We start from the raw sequence: 18,020 nt of genomic DNA, 5'->3' as shown, positions 1-18,020 counted from the left end.
CTACATATCTACCTTTTGTACCTTATTCAGCACCGTAATATCAGCAAATTTATTCCTTTTATTCCTTTTCATTGTTTTTGATATTCTAGCAGTATCACCGCCGTGATGCCTCTCCTTCCAATTCGTTGTTCCCGGCGTTTCATTCCCTCTTTGCACATCGTGCCTTTTTGGGTATATATGTATCTGGTAGGTAAGGAGATTGAGATTGAGACTGAAGAGTCTTTTTCATTCCCATTACCATTACCATTCCAACACTCGCTCTCATCCCGCATGTTTGTTTGCCCGTATGCTCCACGCCATGCATAAAATACGAATACAACCAGCTAGACAACAACGCCACACCAAAAAAACGACACATGTAGTACGCACCCACGCACGCGAACCACTCTCTGCAAAGACTAAAAGTAGCCCCGTCCAGTAAGCGCGTTATCACAGCAAGCAATCGTACCTATCGCACATCATCCCGTTTCATTCCCCATCCCCCCTTTCCTTGTTTTTGTGTCGTCGTCCGGGTAGTGGTTCACTCACTCACTTGCGCAGCGATTTCAGCAGCGGCGCAATGCGCGACCGCTTACTCAGGCCCACGCGGTACTGCACCTTTGCTGCTGCCGCGGCGGCGGTTGCGGCGGCGCTCGCAGTAATAGGTTTGCCCTCGAACGGTTTGGTGGCTGTGGCCTTGTCATTGGCTGCAGCAGCAGTGTTGACAGGCAGAGGCTGCTTGCCGTCGTTGGCGGCGGGGGTGGGGATGTCTTGTTTGGATGGAGGTGCCGACTTGGTCAGTTTCGGCTTTGCTGTTTTCGAGTTGTTGTTATTGCTTTTGGCCTTGGTGTCTTTTTTGCCCCTTTTCTTGCTATTACTCGTGGTATAAGTGTTCTCCTTCGTCTCGTCGTCATCGTCGTCATTATCGTCATCGTCATTAGGCCCCTCGTCTTCATCTGCGGGGGCTTCACTAAAGTCTTGGTCGTGATCCCCGTCCGCGTCGTCGTCCTCGCCAGCGCTGTCGTTCACGCGTAACTTCCTAGGGCGTCCCCGCCGGGCGCGAGCTACCAGTTGTGAGTTTTCCGGTGGCATTTCAGAGAGGGCAGTGTCGACGCCCTCGCCGTTCTCCACGGCGTCAGGCTCAACAGGAAGCTGGGTGACAGTCGACTTACGCGGCCGCCCGCGCTTCCTCTTGGCCGGCTCTTCTGCGGTTGTGTCTGAGACAGGGATGGATAGAGATTCGGCACCTGCTGACAGGCTGTCCTCGGCTGGTTGTAGCGGATCATTGGAGTCTCCTTCTGCACTGGCTCTCTCTTTAATTTTGGCAGGCTCCTTTTTCTTGCGCCCCCGCTTCTTTTTGGGCGCGACGGGCTGCTGCTCTTCTGGAGCCACGGTGGTAGGTTCAACAGAGTCCCCGACATTAACGGGCTGGGATGGAGCAGCGCCGGCGGATATGTCATTGGAATCTAGTGTCGTCTTCGCTGAATGGGCGTCACCCTCGACGCCAAGTAAACCGTCATCTGGCACGTCAACCGCAAAAACCTGAGCTTCGGCTTGCTCTTGGGCTTGCTCATCCAGACTGGCGTCCCAGGACATTTCTTGCGGCTCCTGAGCGGTGGCTCTCTTTTTCCTCGAACTGCGGCTTATTTTCACGGGTGGAGGATCTGCTTGAGACGGAGAAATATGATTGCTAACCAGCATGGATTGCGTGGTCCTCTTCCGCTTCACACCCGCCGGAACAATGGATATTATGTCAGGGGACGATGGCTACAGAGAAAGAAAAATGTACATGTTAGATCAACCCCGCCGACTAGAACGGGAGTATTTAAACGTAAACTTACCTGATATGCATCTGTAGTTGCCTGTGTTGGTATTTCGGCGAGCACGGTCGCCTCCTCGGGCAGCACACCGTCGCTCGGGGATATCCTCGGCCTCGATGAGCCGAACCGACTTGGAGTTGTGTAGGCGATGGTTGTAGCGCCGCTAGATTTCTGCTGCTGCTGCGTGGCCGCGTCGAACCGGGGGCCAACCAACGGCAAGAACGGTTCTGGTACCAGCGAGTCGTCGTGAACGGGCTCGGACGACAGACTGACCGTCTTATACTCCTGCTTCTGGCTCGCGGTCAAAGCGCTGGGCGCAATGTACAGCGATGGAGAGGCGTCGGCCACGGTGGAGTCATAACCGAGTGAGCTGCCAGCCTTGCCGCGACCGGCTTGGCAGCGGGAGCGTCGGCCAAGGCTGTCGTGGTTCAGCTGCGGTATAGCCACTGGAGTAGAGTCCTCACTCGGCTGCGCGTTGCTCGGCTGCGTGAGGGGGCTTGTCTTTTTGGTCCTTTTGGGCCTAGGTTCTGCGGGCGACGACACACCGGGCTGGTCTGGGAAGTCGTACGGGTCCTGGGTGGGCGGCATGTTGTTTAGGAGGGGGGTGGCATGTGCGCCGTATTGGGGGCTGGACAGCGGGCTTCCGCCTCGCTTGCGCTTCCCGTACGTCTTTGCGACTCGCGGCGAGCGCGGCCTGGTGACTGAAGAGCCGGGACCTAGTGTCGACGGCAGAGGACTGCTCGGCACCTCCCACGGATCAGCGGCGGCTCGGGCTACGGGCTGCTCCCTCCTGCTAGGAGTGGTAACCTGGGTCAGGGTCAGATTGATGACGTCCGCCTTGCGGACCTCGTTGGTATTTTTCGCAGCCTTGCGACTCGCCGGCACCGGGTCAGTGACGGAGGTGAGCGACGACGAGCCCTTGGCCTGCGCCGTCTGCTTGGTGCGGCGCGCGGGCAGAGACACGTCGGTCGCTGTCGAGCGCAAGGCGCGGCTAGCCGGGTCCGTCCCGTCTTCTTCTTGCGGCACATTGGCAGCGGCCGACTGCTCATTGTAGATGCGCTGGAAAAAAGACATGTCGGTTGAGCCAGTGCTTCTGTCGACAGTCGCCGCGTCGTGGGGCGCGTCGCGGGGCTCCTCGCCTGCAGGGGCTGAGGGGAGCTCGTCGCGATGCGCGTCGGCGTCCTTGAAGCCCTCCATGTTGTCGCCGTCGTCAATGTTGTCGTCAATGGGGCTAAGATCACTGCCCTCGTCCTCGGAATCGAGGATTTCCTTTCTTGGCGCCATTTTTGTTGTCCCCTACTAGCATTGGCGCCAGACTGACCGCGTGCGCTCGTGGTGGGGAATTATGCACCTTAGCTTTGAACCGTCGCTCCCTACTTAATTGATCGCGGGAATGTGTTGGCAATCTACGCGCAGTCACGTGTCTCAAGAGCCATGAAAGTGGAACCAACCAAAGAGAGGACGTTACGGGTTGCGAAGTTTCCCTTTTGCTTTTACTTGAGAAGGAATTAAACCATAATTAAATTGAAAATTACTGCCCTATATTCGGATGTCCCCTGGTTGGGCACTACACTGCCTCTCTTATGCCAGCCTTTTGACACCACTCATTGTTGTTGTTTCTGTTCTTAACTTCCATGACTTTCATGACTAAAATTAGCCAGTTGAAACCCCTGTTTCTAGGCCACTCGTCCAATTGCTTTCCGACGACTCGCTCTCAATGACGATAGAGATCGGGCCCCAAAGCGACCCCGTTCTCGCTATATGTACCCTGTAACACAAAAGTCCTCGCTTCATTTGTGGGTTGTATATATAGCAACCATTGGTGTACTCCGTATCCGTATATTGCTGTCTTTAATCCAAGCAGACTTGTATCCTGATACCAACGAAGCCAACCCTCGTATCGAATTTGCTGTACCAGTACAACGGCGAGATACTAGGCGGGGTGCGAGCCTTTCCCCAATTAAGGCGCTTGCCACGTCCCGACCCATCATCCCTGCTCCCGGTAGAGGGCCACTGCTCGTTGGTTTGTTTCAATGTGATGGCGGCGACGGCAGTTGGCGGCGAAATAGTTACCAGTACTAAAAGTGTTCAGGAACGAGAACGGCGGGATTAAGGCTAGGAAAGAAAGCTACGGGACTAGGGGTACTGAGCAAGTTATGCCGTTTTCCCTGTCTTGACTTTCGCCCACCGGATCGCTTGCCCGATCTCGTGGCCGACCCCTTCTTGGTTTTCCCGAGCGCGCTCGAGCCCTCCTCTCCGCAAGCCGCCGGGCATAGCCAACCTATCCGACGATGTCAGTTCTCTTCTTTCAATTTTTAGGCGGTGTTGAGGGTTAATTGCACAATGCCGGGCCTCGTAGAAATGGAAATGGAGAAAGAAGGCGGAGGCGACCATGAAAACATACCATAGCAGCAAGATGGTGACCAAAATAGCCAGCACAATCGGCTGCAGGACGTAAACACCCTTGCTCTCTGCAATGGCGCCGACGGCGAACGGGACCAGGGCAGCGCCTCCGCCGCCAAACGCACAGGCGAATCCGATGGCCGAGACGTGCTGGTCGCTCGGCAGCAGCTTGGTGGCCGCGACAATGGCGCCGGGGAAAAGCGGGCCTAGGAAGAATCCAAGAAAGGTAACGAAGACGGCCGACGCAGCAAAGGTGGGCACGAGCCAGTAGAGTAACTGCAGTACCACCGTGAGACCCAGGTAGATGGTGATGGCCAGCTTCTCGCCGATGCGTCCCGTTATAAAGCCGAGGATGACGCGGCCGACGGTGAGTCCAAGCCAGAAGAAGGTCGCACTGAGCCCAGCAATGAAAGGCTCTGCGTCGCGTACCCGCAGCATAAAGGTGACAATCCAGCCGCCCAACGACACCTCGGCGCCCACGTAGCCTAGCAGGAAGACGGCGAGTAGCCAGGTGAGAGGCTTGCGCAGCACCTGCCGAGTCGTTGTGCGCTGGCCGCCGTTGTGAACCTTGTGCGACTCACGATACGCCTTCGCAGTGGCGCCCCAGAAGGAGGTGATGAGCAGGGTCACGCCGACGACGTCGGCCCCGAGCTGCACGTAATAGTACGTGTACCACTGCAGGCCGCCCTTGGTGATCATGGCGGTCGCAATGAGCGGGCCGATGGTGGCCCCCAGGCCGTATGCGCCGTGCATGATGCCCAGAAGCTCGTTGGCGTTGTGCATGTTGCCCACCCACGCGTTCCACGCGCTGTCCTCGAGCCCGTTGCCGAAGCCTACAAACAGCATGGCTACGGGCAGGACCGGGTACGGCGGGTGGAACACCAACGTCAGCAGCCCGGCTACCCGCGAAAAGCTCGCCATCACCGCAACGCCCCGCTGTCCCGCATAGTGGTGTACCATGCCGTTCACGAGCGACGCCACCAGGTACCCGACGAAGGGCGCCAGGAATACCAGCGACACGATTGTGTACGTGATATTGTAGTATGTCTCGATCTAAACGAAGCCCCCGAGGAGGCATGTCAGTACAGGGGCGCACACCAACTATGCAGCCAAGTGGCTGGGTTCAGATAAAGATGGACATCTTCATTTATACTCACATATGGAATTAAAGCCTGTTGTAGAGGTCACTCAAGTTAGCAAACACGGACCGTGGTAAATAGACTGCTCCTCTTCGGGCCTGCGGAGCGGGAGAGGACTTACTCCTGTCACACCGTCGCTCATGCCCTTGAGGATGAACGAGTTGCTAGTCGCTACGAACCGGTACATGATGGCGCCGGACTCGTTCCAGCGCACCAGCTTCGGCGAGCCGTCAACGTCGTCCGAACTGGGTGGTGCAATTGACGAGCCCACCGCTGCCTCCTCATCGGTAATGCTGGAGTTTGATGCTGTTTTGCTAGCGCGCTCGCCTTCTGTTCTTGTTGTTGCTGTCGTCACCGGAAGCTCACTCTTCTTTTCAGATATATGGGTTTGGTCTCCGTCTCGCTGTATCTGAACTGGCGAGGGGTCGCCTTGGTTTTTCTCAGACATATGGCCTTGTCCATCAACCGTCTGGGCTGAAGCATGGTGGGCCGGCTTTATTTCAGCCGTGTGGTCTTGCTCGCCCTGCACAGCCGTGGGGCTGGCTGGCTTTATCTCAGCAATTGGGGTTTGGTGTTGTTGTTCCTCAGAGGCGATAATGGGGGACTGCGGGTGCCCATTGTCGACGGCTGCAGTCGCAGCTGCATCTGCAGCTGCGGTTGCTGCCTCTGAAGAAGCAGTCATTAGGTTTTTTCTTCAAAAAGAGGCTGGGTGAATATTGATGTCAATTGGGCTAACAATTAATTCGAGGAATGACGTCTGGTGTTTGGGTGTTTGGGTGTTTGGGGATTAAAAATAAGAGAAAAGAGAAGGTATTCAAGGTTTGGTCGCATGGGAATCAGTCTGATCCCTCAATGCATACAGGCAAAAGGGAAAGAGAGAAAAGAAAGGCAGGCTGCTCTTCTATTATATAAATATTTCGTGTTCTCGAAATGCCACAAACCCCAACGTAGTCAGTGGTACATGTACAAAGAGCAGGTACCAAATCCAGGATGGAGGCTATCTGCCGATATTTATCCCGGATTCTCCGACATTGAGGTTGGGGGCGCGGCTCCTAGGCCGCCGCTTGCTAGCGGAGTGGCGTGTATGTTTAAATCACTTGTTGGCCACTCTTTAGGTGGTATCATCCAGACCTCAGGAGCCGAAGATGAGGCGGGCTGACAAGGGTTCGGGTAGCCGTCGACAGGATGCCGTCGGAGAGGCACGTTGTTGGTGGTGGTGATTGGTGAGTGGTGAATCCAGAGAGCCCCACCCTAGTTTTGGCACGAGCTTGACATCGCGGTTCGCCAACAGACAAAAAGTCGGGCGCAATGAGTTTCGAACCCCCGAGGTCCGCCGTTTTGCCGCCGCAGCACTCCTGGGCTAGACCTAGTCTGATGTGTCCATCTGTTCTTTGCGTGAATCGGTGTGGAGTTCCAAAGCCCCAGATACGCATTCCGCTGTCGGTGCTCTGCAGCTCTGCAACTCTCGAGGTGGGGTATTGAGTAGCGCCTGAGCGAGAAGCAAGCACGAGGTCACGCGGGTGCGTTGCCCTTTCCTCGTTTGGCTGGGTTTGGCTGGGTTTGGCTGGGAAGGAGTCCTTGGCACTGAGCTCGTTAGTTGCTTCCGTTGCCGGGGATCTGCCGCCGGCCCTGCCTTCCGGAACTGCAGCTCCACACAAGCCTCCAACTGCCTCGATCATAACGGCCCCGTAACGAACTGCTACACGCTTAGTTAGTTCCCTGCACCTTCCTTTTCCCGTTGAAGGCGCCCTATCCGATCGGATACAGTGCTTATTATGGGCAGGAACGCCTTCCATTCCCAGTTTGTCAGCAGTCTAGTCTAGCTAGGGTTTGAACTTGCCTTCTCTCACCCTCTACCCGTTTCGGGATACTCCGACCTGTATATTCCATCTGTCGAACGAGTGTCCTCTCGCAACACGACGCTCAAGAGTATAGTACTCGACACTTTCCTTTATCTCGCGATAGATATGGCGCCAATTTGTCAACTTATGCTAAGTCTTCCAACTCATTCGGACATGATGTGGTGCTTTGTCGGTCAGTTCATCCGCCCGATTCTCAAAAGGCATCACCGCCCACATTGAGACATCCGTGACGTTGACCGCCGCCCTTCTCCACCTTCCGATGCCGCTCCCGGGGCCTGCCCCACACCCGCCGCAACTCGAGCTCTCGTGTCTATTCGGTCACCGGCGTGTTTGCTTCAGACATACAACGCCCTGGCGTCCATCCATTGTGACTCACTTGGGAGTTGCTCCTTTGTACAGGTACTTTCTTTCCCTGTCTAGGATGCCCGACCCAAGCTACCTCACTTGGCATATATTCTCCCTTTTTTTCGGGCCAGAGAATCAGTTACAACGCTCAAGTCTACCTGCAACGTGTCTTCGGCCATGTCTCCTTGCCCAAGCCGGTCCCAAAATGGCCTCGAAAGACATACGTCGCCGCGTTTGGAGGTGCCTCCTGCCTACTATGTAGGCACATCTTCACGTTGAGAACTCAATGTTACGTGAAAGCTGGCCCTATGATATGGATGTACAAAAGACCTTCTACGGCCGGAACAGTCCTCGTTTATATCCATAGTGGTGTCAAATAACAAGCCCAATCCCGTCACTATCCACCTTCAACCTCCAACCTCAAAACATTCCACAGAGAAGCCAAAAAAGAGCCAAAAAGAACAAAAAGAAACATACAACACCAGGGATTCGCTGGTCGTCACCGACCCAACTACTAGTCTGGCGGTTACGGGTTTATCGATGGGAGAGCGGACGGGATCCCGAGTTTTCCTGCACCTATGGTCGTATGTGGAAGAATAATGTGGTAGAGTGATTCAAGCCTCCCACTTCCAACCGCTGTCCTACGGCATGGCCAACTGCGTCTTGTCCATCTCCTTATCTATTCTAGTCAAAGGGCCGCATTATCTCCTGGATCTTTTCTGCCATGGCCACCATGCTTTCATCAGGTGTCTGAACTCGATCAGGGACGCCGACTAGGATGTTTCCGTCTCGAGCGGGCTCGGCTTGGAAGCTTGTCAATCGATCCCCTTGGAAAGCCTTGACCTCCTCGGAAGACAGGGACTGGCTACACACCCCGTGTTAGATACAGTTGTGGAGTGACGGCTTGTTCAGATTGGTCAGTATACTAACCTCGACCTTGCCGGCATTTGGAAGAAGCACACCAGATGCCAGGATTGTGTATCGGTGATAAGGATAGTGTGGAGGACAGTTACCCTTGCTGGGTGTTGACAGATGTAAGGAAGATTGTAAGACCTGATCTTTCTTTCGTCGCTAACTGGAGATTCTTGGCAGGGCGGTTAAGACCTCTGGTGGACGAATGTCAGGGCTGCGAATCAGGCTCTATAAGTATTGCAGCCAGGTTGCTCGAATTCGAGGAAGACTGAACCATGCGGTCAGAGCGGCCTCTTATACTTCAACTTTTGTCTGAGGAGCTGAGCATTGATTGCTCGCATTCAGCCGTCCTTCGTCTCCCAGAAATAGGGAGTTCGTACCGCGCAGACCTAACTTCGCCTTCTCAAAGCTCGGGCAGATGAGGCTCTGTAACTGCAACACATCCACCGCTATCGCATATGTACGGTTATCACGTCTGCTCTCCCGGTCATGCCGCCCACTCCGAGCAGAGCGTGCGGCAAGTCTTAGCTCGAAGGCATCCTTCCCCAGTTTTGTGCCGCCCGGCTGTGGATGGCAAAGGTGTGGCTGCAGGAGTCCGGTCCAATTTTGGGGGGTCCTCATCAGGCGAAGGCAAGCATGCGGTCGGATAGTGGCAATCTCGATCTGCTGCGCATGAAATTTTATTCCGATATACCTCGTCCATGCCTCTAAAGGTATCTACCTAACTACCTCCTTCCACACCCTTGCCATGCGCACTGGCCTACACTAATGTGTGCTACAAAGGCGAAGACTTGTCGAGACTAGATCCAACCAAGCTGTTGCCGTTGCCAGGCTGTGGTATGGTGAAACCAGCTCGAGTACATAAGCGTTTGTCTTGGGAGGTGTCCCAACATAGGACATCCAACCATCCAACTCGAAGCAATACAAGCGACCAAATGGCGACATCAAGAGAAGCGTGTTGCACACGGGATCCGAAATTTGACAATCCACTGACCAATACTTTCTTCAGCGTGGAGAGACCGTCATATCGCACGTACTATCTATCATATGCTCTGCGTGGGATTCGAACCCCTGATTGCGGTGCGTCTGAGCAACCACCCACTTGACGGTCGACAGGGCTGGCTCGCGGCTCGCGGCTCGCCAGCGAGTGAAAAAAAAAATGAAAAAAGACAACTGATCTGCATATTTCGGATTTTATATCCGAAATATGCCAACCCTAGCTCGCGGACGCTCAGTGCGCTCGCGCGTCTTACTGCATCACGTCGCCTAACGCGGCTAAATTGTTAATCATGTGGTAGCATCCCCCATCTCGGCAACTTAGGCGCGCCTGTCTAGACTACCTCCCGCGGAATAACTGGTGCCTACCCGCCTAACCTGCTCTGTTCTTGATTTGGACCGTGTAGGCAGCCACAGAGAGACACACTTCAAAAACAGAATCGCTGACAGAGGCCCACGAACGGAAATGTCGGTGTGAGCTCATCCTAGGCATCAGATTACAAAATTTGGTTCATCGCCAACCATCTTTTGTCTATGGATTCCATTGGTCATTAACGGCATAGATAAAAAACGCTCAGTATCAACCGCCCGGTCTAGTCGCCTCCTTCAACATATCTCGTAATCGGCTGAAATTAGCCATGAGGCCGTGTTGGTTGAGCTGTTGGGGGCTACAGCGATATTCTGGTGCGCTTCTGTGCTAGCCTGCGATAACTCAGCCTACTGATATGCTTGCTTGGCCACACACACGCATCGCACGCCTGTTCCAGGCCCTGAGCTAAGCAGAAGATCAAGACGGTAATAGCCCCCCTGGTTGGCTCGGATACACCCGGACGCGGAGCAATGTTCAGCGAAGTATTTGTCACACGCTTTGACATGTAAAATAATCGCCACAGCGGACAAAATCTACCAACTCACTTCCTGGCAATTCATCGGCCTCTCCCACCACCGCAATTTCTCTAGTATAACGTCAAGATGAGGCTCTAATCCGCACTGCCATGGCCAAAGTAGCGGTGGCCGGCGACGCTGCATTCAGTTTGTATTCCGATACCCCACAACCCGAAGCCACCAATTCTCACGGATTCTCTAGTTACCCTATCTTTGCGCACCTTCTGAAAACGGACGATAAATTCATTTACAGCATGATACATTCCCGCACGGAGAGACCATCTTCCAGATATATTCTATTTACAGCAACCCTCGGAGTGTGTACACACACATCCCCCCTATTCGGATATCCGGTGAAAAACCCACGTCATCATCAAAGCAGGCTCGCGGCGATAAAAGGCGGCAGGAATATCCTTGCGCACAAAAGCCACACTTGGAGCCAGATGATCTGGCTTCTTTTCCTTCTCCAGAGAAGCCCCCCCGCGGAAGGTCGAAGCACGCGTGCAGACACGGCCCTCACATCGCCAGCAACAACACAAGGATGCTACGGGCACTGGATGTGAAGGTGGTCGGAAGCCACCCGCGACCCTGTACCCCACCAACTGGTGGGTCCTTCCTATCAAAGGGCTATGGCGCCAACAAAGAGGGCGGCCACTCCCAACAGGGACCCGAGAGAGATCTGGAGGCTCCCCGCACCGCTGGTGCCCACGGTGGCGCCGCTGCTGGATGTCGAGGACCCGTTGGTGGCCGTGTCTACTGACCCGGAAGCGTCCTTGGTAGCTATGGATGGCGCGCGCAGTGTCAACATTTCTCTTCCTGTGAGATCACTTAGGATCCGAGCCTATCCGATGTGTGAAGGATTCTAGGACGGCTGCGGACACCGCCGAACTACTCGGCAAGACTTACATGCGATGGAAGCACAGGCGTCGGTAAGAGTAGTGTTTGCCTGCAGCGCGGCGAGCTTGGCCTGTGCCTTTTCGGTCTTGGCCTGGAAGTCTGCGACTTTCGTAGCATTACCGTTGAACTTGGTGTCGAGCGCCGTGGTGTTGGCAGCGAGGCTGACTTCCTTCTGAAGGCGCGCCAGGTTGCGGCACGCGTCTTGCGTGTCGAGGCCAGCGCAAAAGGCCGTCAGAGTTGCGTTGCCCTGCAGCGCGGCGAGCTGGTCCGCGTCGGCCGTCACCTTGGCCTTGAGCGCGTTGGCCTTGGTGGCGTTGCCGTCGGTCCGCAGGTCGAGCGCCGTCGCGTTGGCCGTGACAGCCGCGAGCTTCTCCATGCGCTGGAGCTGCCCGCACGCGTCCTCCATGGCCTCGGCTGCGAAGACCTGGTCGCACACGGCCATCAGCGTGCTGTTCGCCTGCAGCGTCGCCAGCTGCGCCGCCCCATCGGTCGCCTTAGCCTTGAGCGCGTCGGCCCGCGTTGCGTTGCCCTTGGACACCTCGTCTAGCCTCGTCTGGTTCGCGGCCAGACTGGCGAGCTCGGTGAGCCGGGCCACCTGCCGGCACTGCGCCTTTGTCGACGTCGCACCCGTGGTGCCGTTCCGGAATCCGCCGCCGCCACCGCCTGGGCGGGCCAGCGCGCATCCGGCGGCCGACAGAACGAGGAAGGAGAGGAGCTTCATGTTGTCTTGATATGGGGCGTAGGTCTACTTGCGAGACGTCGGTTGCCGGCTCGGACGACGGAGCAGCTGTGCGTCGGGAAGAAAAGGAGAAAACGGGTTATATAAGGCGAGCAGAGGAGGACAACGGGCCGGCCGTGATGAGAAGACGACGAGAAACGGGAAAAAGTTGGAAACGGCTTGGTACGAGTTGCCTGATGCTATCACACACTCTTTCTCCTCTGCCAAGTCTTGCTGGGCATTGGTTTATATATTCCGGGTCTTTGCCCGAACGAAAGAAGAAAAACACAACATCAGGGACGGGGACGGGAGCCCGCCAGCGAACAGGGATCAAGCCGCGTAATCAGTATTGGGAGTCGACACGCACCACTACCTCGCCTTGCCGGCAAGGCCATGCCGCACTGTCGTGGGTTTCAGTGTGTCTGTCGCTGGTAAAGCTGGCAGAAGAATGCGCGCACGTAGGGTTTGTGGTGGCGGTGATCGACTCAGGGGGGAGAGACTCTTGTATCTGGGGTCTCGGATTCGCTCCACTCGCGTCCCAGGCGCCCAGGATTCGTGATCCTTAACCGCTGTTCCTGACTCGCCTTGCCCAGGTTTTCCCTGCTTAACACAGGCAACATTGCCAGGCACCTTGTCGTCGGGAATACTGAGGATCTCGACTTGCGCAACTTACCAACCCCTGTTTGTCGTAGTCGGCGGACAACAGTACGTAATATGCAGAATGCATGTACTTGTACAGAACAGCACGGAGAACGGAATCCGCCCACCTCGGCAGTTTCAGGTCACGGCCTCTTCTCGCTGCCCAGAGGAAGCGACGAAGATTAGAAGATTACCAACTCAGTTCAGCGACTTGCATATCATACACAGCATCGTTGACATGAGATGACATGAGATGACATGGAACCGACCTCCTCGGCATAATAGATCTGCTTTGCTCGACGAGCGAGAGAGAGATTAGATCTTCCAAGAACAGACGAACAAGGGGAAGATGAATGGAGGGGACGATTTGTCTACTCTTCCATTCTTTAGGGCACAGATTTTCCAGAAAGGACAAAGCCCCGGTCCAGGCCTTTGTTTTTGACATCCAGAAATAGCTCTCAGCTAGCCGGCCGGCTCTGAGAAGGAGAGAATCCCTAACTAAGTAAAAGATGGCGACGGCCTCCAATCCCTCCCCTGTCAGCGATGTGATGCGCGATGCACAAACCCCCGCCATCCCGAAGAAGGGCCAGGCCAGCCAGAAAAAACCGAATGGGATCGCAGGGACCAGACAGCCGCACCTCATTTCGGAACACGCACGCATCACCGTCCCGGTCCCTGGCACCAATGATAAAACCACGACATGCCGGCGCCCAAACAGACTCAATGTCGACACGACTCAGGTAGATGTGCTTTCTTTTTTTTTCTTCCCGTCGGGCCCTGTTGCCACGCAAGCAAGCAAGCAAGCAGTCGTCAGCCCGAGAAAAGTTTAAAAAAACAGCCCCGAATCTCAAACAGTAGCGGCCTCCAAGCTGTGACGGGGCCTCTCCATCTGCACAACGTTTTCTTGAAACCCCTAAAAGCTGAAGCTTCTCCACACACAACAGGGGCGCCATACCCTGTGCGGGTGGGTGCGTTGCGCCAAGATTGTGGGGTTAGGTGGGGATCAGGGGTCGGCCGATGTCCGAAAGACGGAACGGGTACAGTAGACGCAGACGCAGCCGCGGTGGAGAGCTAAAAATACACCCCTGGGTAAGCCTCCCTCCCACCTCAACCACGACCCAGACAGACTGTGCATGTAGACATGTAGACATGTAACAGGGCACGACGTGGAGAGACAGCGAGAAGCAAGTAAGGACGCCCGAGCTCAACCCGAAATCCGCATATACGTTCTGTATATCTCCTACAAATGCCTCCATCTGATCCAAACCCGACTCCTTCCCGAAACGCTAGAGCCAAATCGCAAAAGCAAAGCAAAAGCGCGGCGGTCTCCCGTCTCGGCATAGAAATAGAAGCAATCCTCTACTCTGTCATGGTTCTATCATGATCAATGTGACAAAAGCGGGACCGTCGGTTTGACAATAATGGTCTGGACTGGTTTTGTTCGCCTCACCATTGACACTCCACAGCAATGTTATCAGGGAACAGGATACGCCCAAAACCCACATCGAAACACGCGCAAAGGTAAGCCCTCCCTGTCCTGACGTCGGTTTCAAGACGCTGCTAGCTATTGGGGAATTGTTGAAGTAATTCGGGATTCTGCCTCCTTTCGAGGCACTGGAAACTTGAGATGGTTGCTTAATAGAAACACATTTCGTGATGGTCACCAGCAACGTCAAATAGGAGCGTGTTTAATTTGCTTTCCTGCGTCCCCTTTCAGCCAGTAAAGCATAACACGCCTCACCCCCGGTCTGCGCCTCGCCGAGCATCTGAGAATCCGCATAGCCGAATACGAGTATGTGCCATACAGGAGAGTAGATGACTAGAAAGCAGGCCTTCTTCCCCCCGAGATCGCAATCCGATCAAGAGGCATCTCTTCCGAGTACGATGATATAAGCACCGGTAACAGAAAGGAAAAAGAAAACAACGCAAGTATGAATGATTGTATGGATGCCTGGTATGGATAAAAGAAAAGGGGTATCAAGTGAATGCAAGAAAAAAAATAGTGAACTCAGCCCCATGCATCGTGTCCCTCCCACCAACTTGTTCAAGACCTAGCACGAACGACACATCAAAACTCGCGTGGATCTACCGGGCTGTGCCCTATTTCGCTGATGGCGTCGTCGTCTACGTTCTTTGCAGGATTCCGTAGATCTCTCGCCTGGACCGTCGCACCGAGGGTAGATGCCGGCTCGACCGGCGCAATAGGTGTAACCGAGACAACTCCCTGCTCGCTGTCGCCTTTCCCGCCATTGCGCAACTCCCAGCTCCCAGTCCGTTCATGACGCGCGCCGCCCTGGACGTAGGCTATATCGGTGTCACTGGCCATCTTCTCGGCGCCTTTGAACCCGCCTATCGTAGAGTTGCGTTGCTTTGAATCAGCGCGATGGAACCTCACGCCCCCAAGCAAAATGGCTGCAAGGGCTGCGATCCCCACGACGGCAATTGTAACAGCTGCGCCAATGACGCCGGCAACCGCCGGACTCATGGCTGTGGTTGTGGTACCGCTGGCAGGCCGAGGTGTTGGGGTCGGTGACGACGGGCCTGTATTGGACAGCAAACTGGTGCAGAAAAGGGCGGAACCACACAAGCCGCACCAGTCAGAAGCACTGGCGAGGCTGATCTGGTCCATAGCCGCCTTGAAGTCCGGGTAAGTCATGAGATAGTTATTGACGCCATTGGCAAAGAGAGAGTACGCCGTAAGTTCGGCGTCAGGGCCGGTGCTATTGCGATAAAAGAAGCGCACCCAAAGCTTGTCGGTAGGGGGATAAATCGACTCATCGCCGCCTATTGAGAACAGCTCAAACACCATCGTTGCTCCCGGGTAAGGCAATTGGAGGAAGGTGTCACTGGAGGCCCCCTCTGTTAGTTTTGACAAGGCGGCAAAAGCGACGAAGGGCTCTAGAGGAGTGAAAGCCACGTTTAGCTTCTTCGAATTGCCGGCAGAATTGATGTTGTCCTCAAAAAGCGACATAACCTTGGTGGCCATGGTCCGTCCAGCAACGGCTCGAATCATATCGCCCTCGGTGTTCCCAGAGGCTGAGAGATTCGCGTTCCTGAGCCTCTGCTGCACCGCCGCCATGAGGCGGAGGTTTACAAGATCATTTGAGTCAATCTGGCTGTCATTGTCGTGGGTGGCGTGGTAAGCGGCGTATTCGTACAACTCATATGCATTGTCAAAGTTGATGGCCGAACTGTCGAAGTCGGAGAAAATGCGCGTGGCTACGCCTTTGTAGAATTTTGAAGAGTTGGCCTGGGCTGAGACAACATCGCTGTCGCTGTCGAAGTCTAGCAACGACTTGATGTAATTCGAGCAGACCGCCTGGCCCTGAAGCCTATGTCAAGGTAAACCTGTGAGCGAAAGAGGCGTCTCAAGTGGCACGTGCCAGTGCCAGTGCCAGTGCTAGTGCTAGAATCCACCTACCATATAGAGTCCTGGTCAAACATTGACGACGACTGGATGTCTGGATACTGGTAACCCCCGAGAGGATAATCGATACTCGATCCATTGGACAACAGGAAGGCCTCGCTGCCGCCAGTCTTGTCGATCCAAGCCTGGTTCAAAGGCGGGTAGAGTCCTTGCATGAAAGCCAGGGCACCAGCAGTTGCAAAGCGGTCTGTGGTGGAAAGGATGCTGAGCTGGTCGTTGTCGATGACGTTGGTCTGGATGCCCACAATGGGCGCAATGCTGGTCACATTCTCCTGTTCGTCCGAGGAGTGGCCCAGGTAACGAGCGCGAAGCATGGTGGCCTGTGAATACATTTGCTGAGCCCCCAGAGGGGTCAAGGCGGCCGGATTCACATTCCCGAAGCCGGGAGTGAGCTCGCCATAGAGAACCCAGGCGCTGGAGGCCCAGATGTGCTCGCTTGTTGACTGAGCACTCGCCGAGCCAAAACCAACCACCAAGGCGGCGGCTAAGGCCACGGAGAGGATAGCCATAGCTCCTAACGACGGGGTGTTCGGTTCTGGAAGAACAGAGGCGAGGCCGGCCGGGAACTTGAGAGGGAGGCACGTAGAAGGTACTCCGTGGGCACCTATAAAACTACCTTACGAAAGCACGGAAACCATGGGATGGCATGGAAGGACGGAAGCCTCACGACCTTCGAACTCGAAGATTTGATGGAGAGAGAAGCGAGGTGGGAGGGCAAACGGGTAGCCAGCAGCTTGGAGCTCTGGTGGGGGAAGGTGAGCTTTACAGCTCTGCAGCTCTGTAGCTCTACCTTACCCTGCGCTGGGTTCTTTCTTTCGTCTTTCATACCGACCGCGGAAGCTGCAGACAAGGCAGGGAGGCACTTGCCTTAGCCTGAAGCCCCGCCAATTATCATCGACAACGACATAGATCGTCATTCACAAGGAAGGCTGACCGTCATGCCCGGAGTCACTCCTTGTCACTCGAGCCCGGATGCAGTGTCCAGAAGCACACAAGAGTGTTGAGGGGTACCGCAGTTGACCCCCGATGAGGGGTATCGGTACCAGAAAACGTCACAGCCAGGGAGGGAATGGAAAGCTTCCAAGATCCCACAAGGAGGGGCAGCCGCGATTGCGCCAGCGATAACGCTCGGGCAGGCACGACTATCGCCCGGCCATGACCATCTGACTAACAAGTTTTGGCAGTCGCACAACCAGCAGCGCCTTAGCACGGCATTGGCGCACTTACACAACAGCCTGTTAATGAGGAGCTCGCACGTGCTAGCAGTAGCACCTGCTGGTCTTGCTTTCGAAGAATAGGGAACAATTCTGCGCCGGCCTCGCAAACTGGTCGCCAGCGGGAGGAAGAGGCCAGCACAGCCAATCAGCCAAGACATTATTGAGCACTTGCAGCGAACTTGCAGCAGATCACTGCCCAGCTTCCTCCGGTCTAACCATCCTTGGACAGGATGGGCTGGCACCTGCACCACCCACGATAAGAAGCCAGCCATCGCCGAATTGCGGACAAACACACACACCGCTGGACCGTCCGTCCTGCTCGCCCGTGAGGGGTGAGACTGGTCGGTGACGAGGGCGATACTTGACCGAAGCCTGGATTATCTTCGGCCAGGAGGGACAGACGGACGAACGCCAAATTGTCAGGGCCTAGCAATGCAAATTGCGGTCTAGACCCAACCCGTTCAGTATTCATTCCAGGCAGTTTCGTCGGGTACATACGAAATAAGTAGGCGTTGAATACAAATCGAGATAAATTTGCTGACTGGTCTGCTCCGACATGATTCGCCGTCGGCGTCCGTGTGCGTATACTATTGTTTTCTTCGGCACGCGGTCGCTGATGAATAAGACGGGTTTCCGAATGCGTCAACAGTCGCCAAAGCTGAAAGGAAAGGCCGAGAGAAACGACGACAGCGGGAAGAAGGAGAGAGGGACAAAAAGCAAAATAAACGAGCTGTTGACAGCGAGAGCCAGCCGCAGTGACAAAGAATAGCAACTCGGTAAC

The 18,020-nt window shown here is 55.2% G+C and overlaps 4 protein-coding genes across 4 annotated transcripts; all 4 read right to left on the bottom strand.

Annotated features, from left to right (window-relative positions):
* Positions 1-443: 443 nt before the first annotated feature.
* Positions 444-3,151, bottom strand: B0T26DRAFT_464382 (uncharacterized protein). The gene is made up of 2 exons (XM_060435168.1): positions 1,821-3,151; positions 444-1,746 (listed from the first exon to the last, which is right to left on the bottom strand). Exons 1-2 carry the CDS (start codon positions 3,081-3,083, stop codon positions 529-531), a joined length of 2,481 nt encoding a protein of 826 aa, XP_060291718.1. The 5' UTR covers positions 3,084-3,151; the 3' UTR covers positions 444-528.
* Positions 3,152-3,953: 802 nt separating this feature from the next.
* B0T26DRAFT_743831 (major facilitator superfamily transporter) lies at positions 3,954-5,824 on the bottom strand (the record flags this gene model as incomplete). The annotated part of the gene is made up of 5 exons (XM_060444314.1): positions 3,954-4,080; positions 4,204-5,255; positions 5,360-5,374; positions 5,463-5,558; positions 5,708-5,824. 5 exons carry the CDS (start codon positions 5,822-5,824, stop codon positions 3,954-3,956), a joined length of 1,407 nt encoding a protein of 468 aa, XP_060291717.1.
* Positions 5,825-10,960: 5,136 nt separating this feature from the next.
* B0T26DRAFT_621578 (uncharacterized protein) lies at positions 10,961-11,869 on the bottom strand (the record flags this gene model as incomplete). The annotated part of the gene is made up of 2 exons (XM_060436081.1): positions 10,961-11,121; positions 11,248-11,869. Coding segments are annotated over 2 exons (783 nt in total), but the record flags the coding sequence as incomplete, so codon positions are not given.
* A 2,388-nt stretch (positions 11,870-14,257) lies between these two features.
* On the bottom strand, positions 14,258-16,755 carry B0T26DRAFT_464031 (histidine phosphatase superfamily). Its single transcript, XM_060435166.1, has 2 exons — positions 16,017-16,755; positions 14,258-15,927 (listed from the first exon to the last, which is right to left on the bottom strand). Exons 1-2 carry the CDS (start codon positions 16,529-16,531, stop codon positions 14,664-14,666), a joined length of 1,779 nt encoding a protein of 592 aa, XP_060291715.1. The 5' UTR covers positions 16,532-16,755; the 3' UTR covers positions 14,258-14,663.
* Between the last annotated feature and the right edge of the window lie 1,265 nt (positions 16,756-18,020).

Source organism: Lasiosphaeria miniovina (genome assembly GCF_030549165.1).
Source record: "Lasiosphaeria miniovina strain SMH2392-1A chromosome Unknown B0T26scaffold_7, whole genome shotgun sequence".
In the NCBI taxonomy this organism is placed as follows: domain Eukaryota; kingdom Fungi; phylum Ascomycota; class Sordariomycetes; order Sordariales; family Lasiosphaeriaceae; genus Lasiosphaeria; species Lasiosphaeria miniovina.
This window is presented reverse-complemented; position numbering and strand designations above follow the sequence as displayed.

Bases quoted from the DNA above. Each gene is read 5' to 3' on its own strand.
- B0T26DRAFT_464382 (XM_060435168.1), bottom strand. From the start codon at position 3,083: ATGGCGCCAAGAAAGGAAATCCTCGATTCCGAGGACGAGGGCAGTGAT. The intron at 1,747-1,820 runs GTAAGTTTACGT...CTTTCTCTGTAG, and splicing joins CAACTACAGATGCATATCAG to CCATCGTCCCCTGACATAAT.
- B0T26DRAFT_464031 (XM_060435166.1), bottom strand. From the start codon at position 16,531: ATGGCTATCCTCTCCGTGGCCTTAGCCGCCGCCTTGGTGGTTGGTTTT. The intron at 15,928-16,016 runs GTAGGTGGATTC...ACCTTGACATAG, and splicing joins TTTGACCAGGACTCTATATG to GCTTCAGGGCCAGGCGGTCT.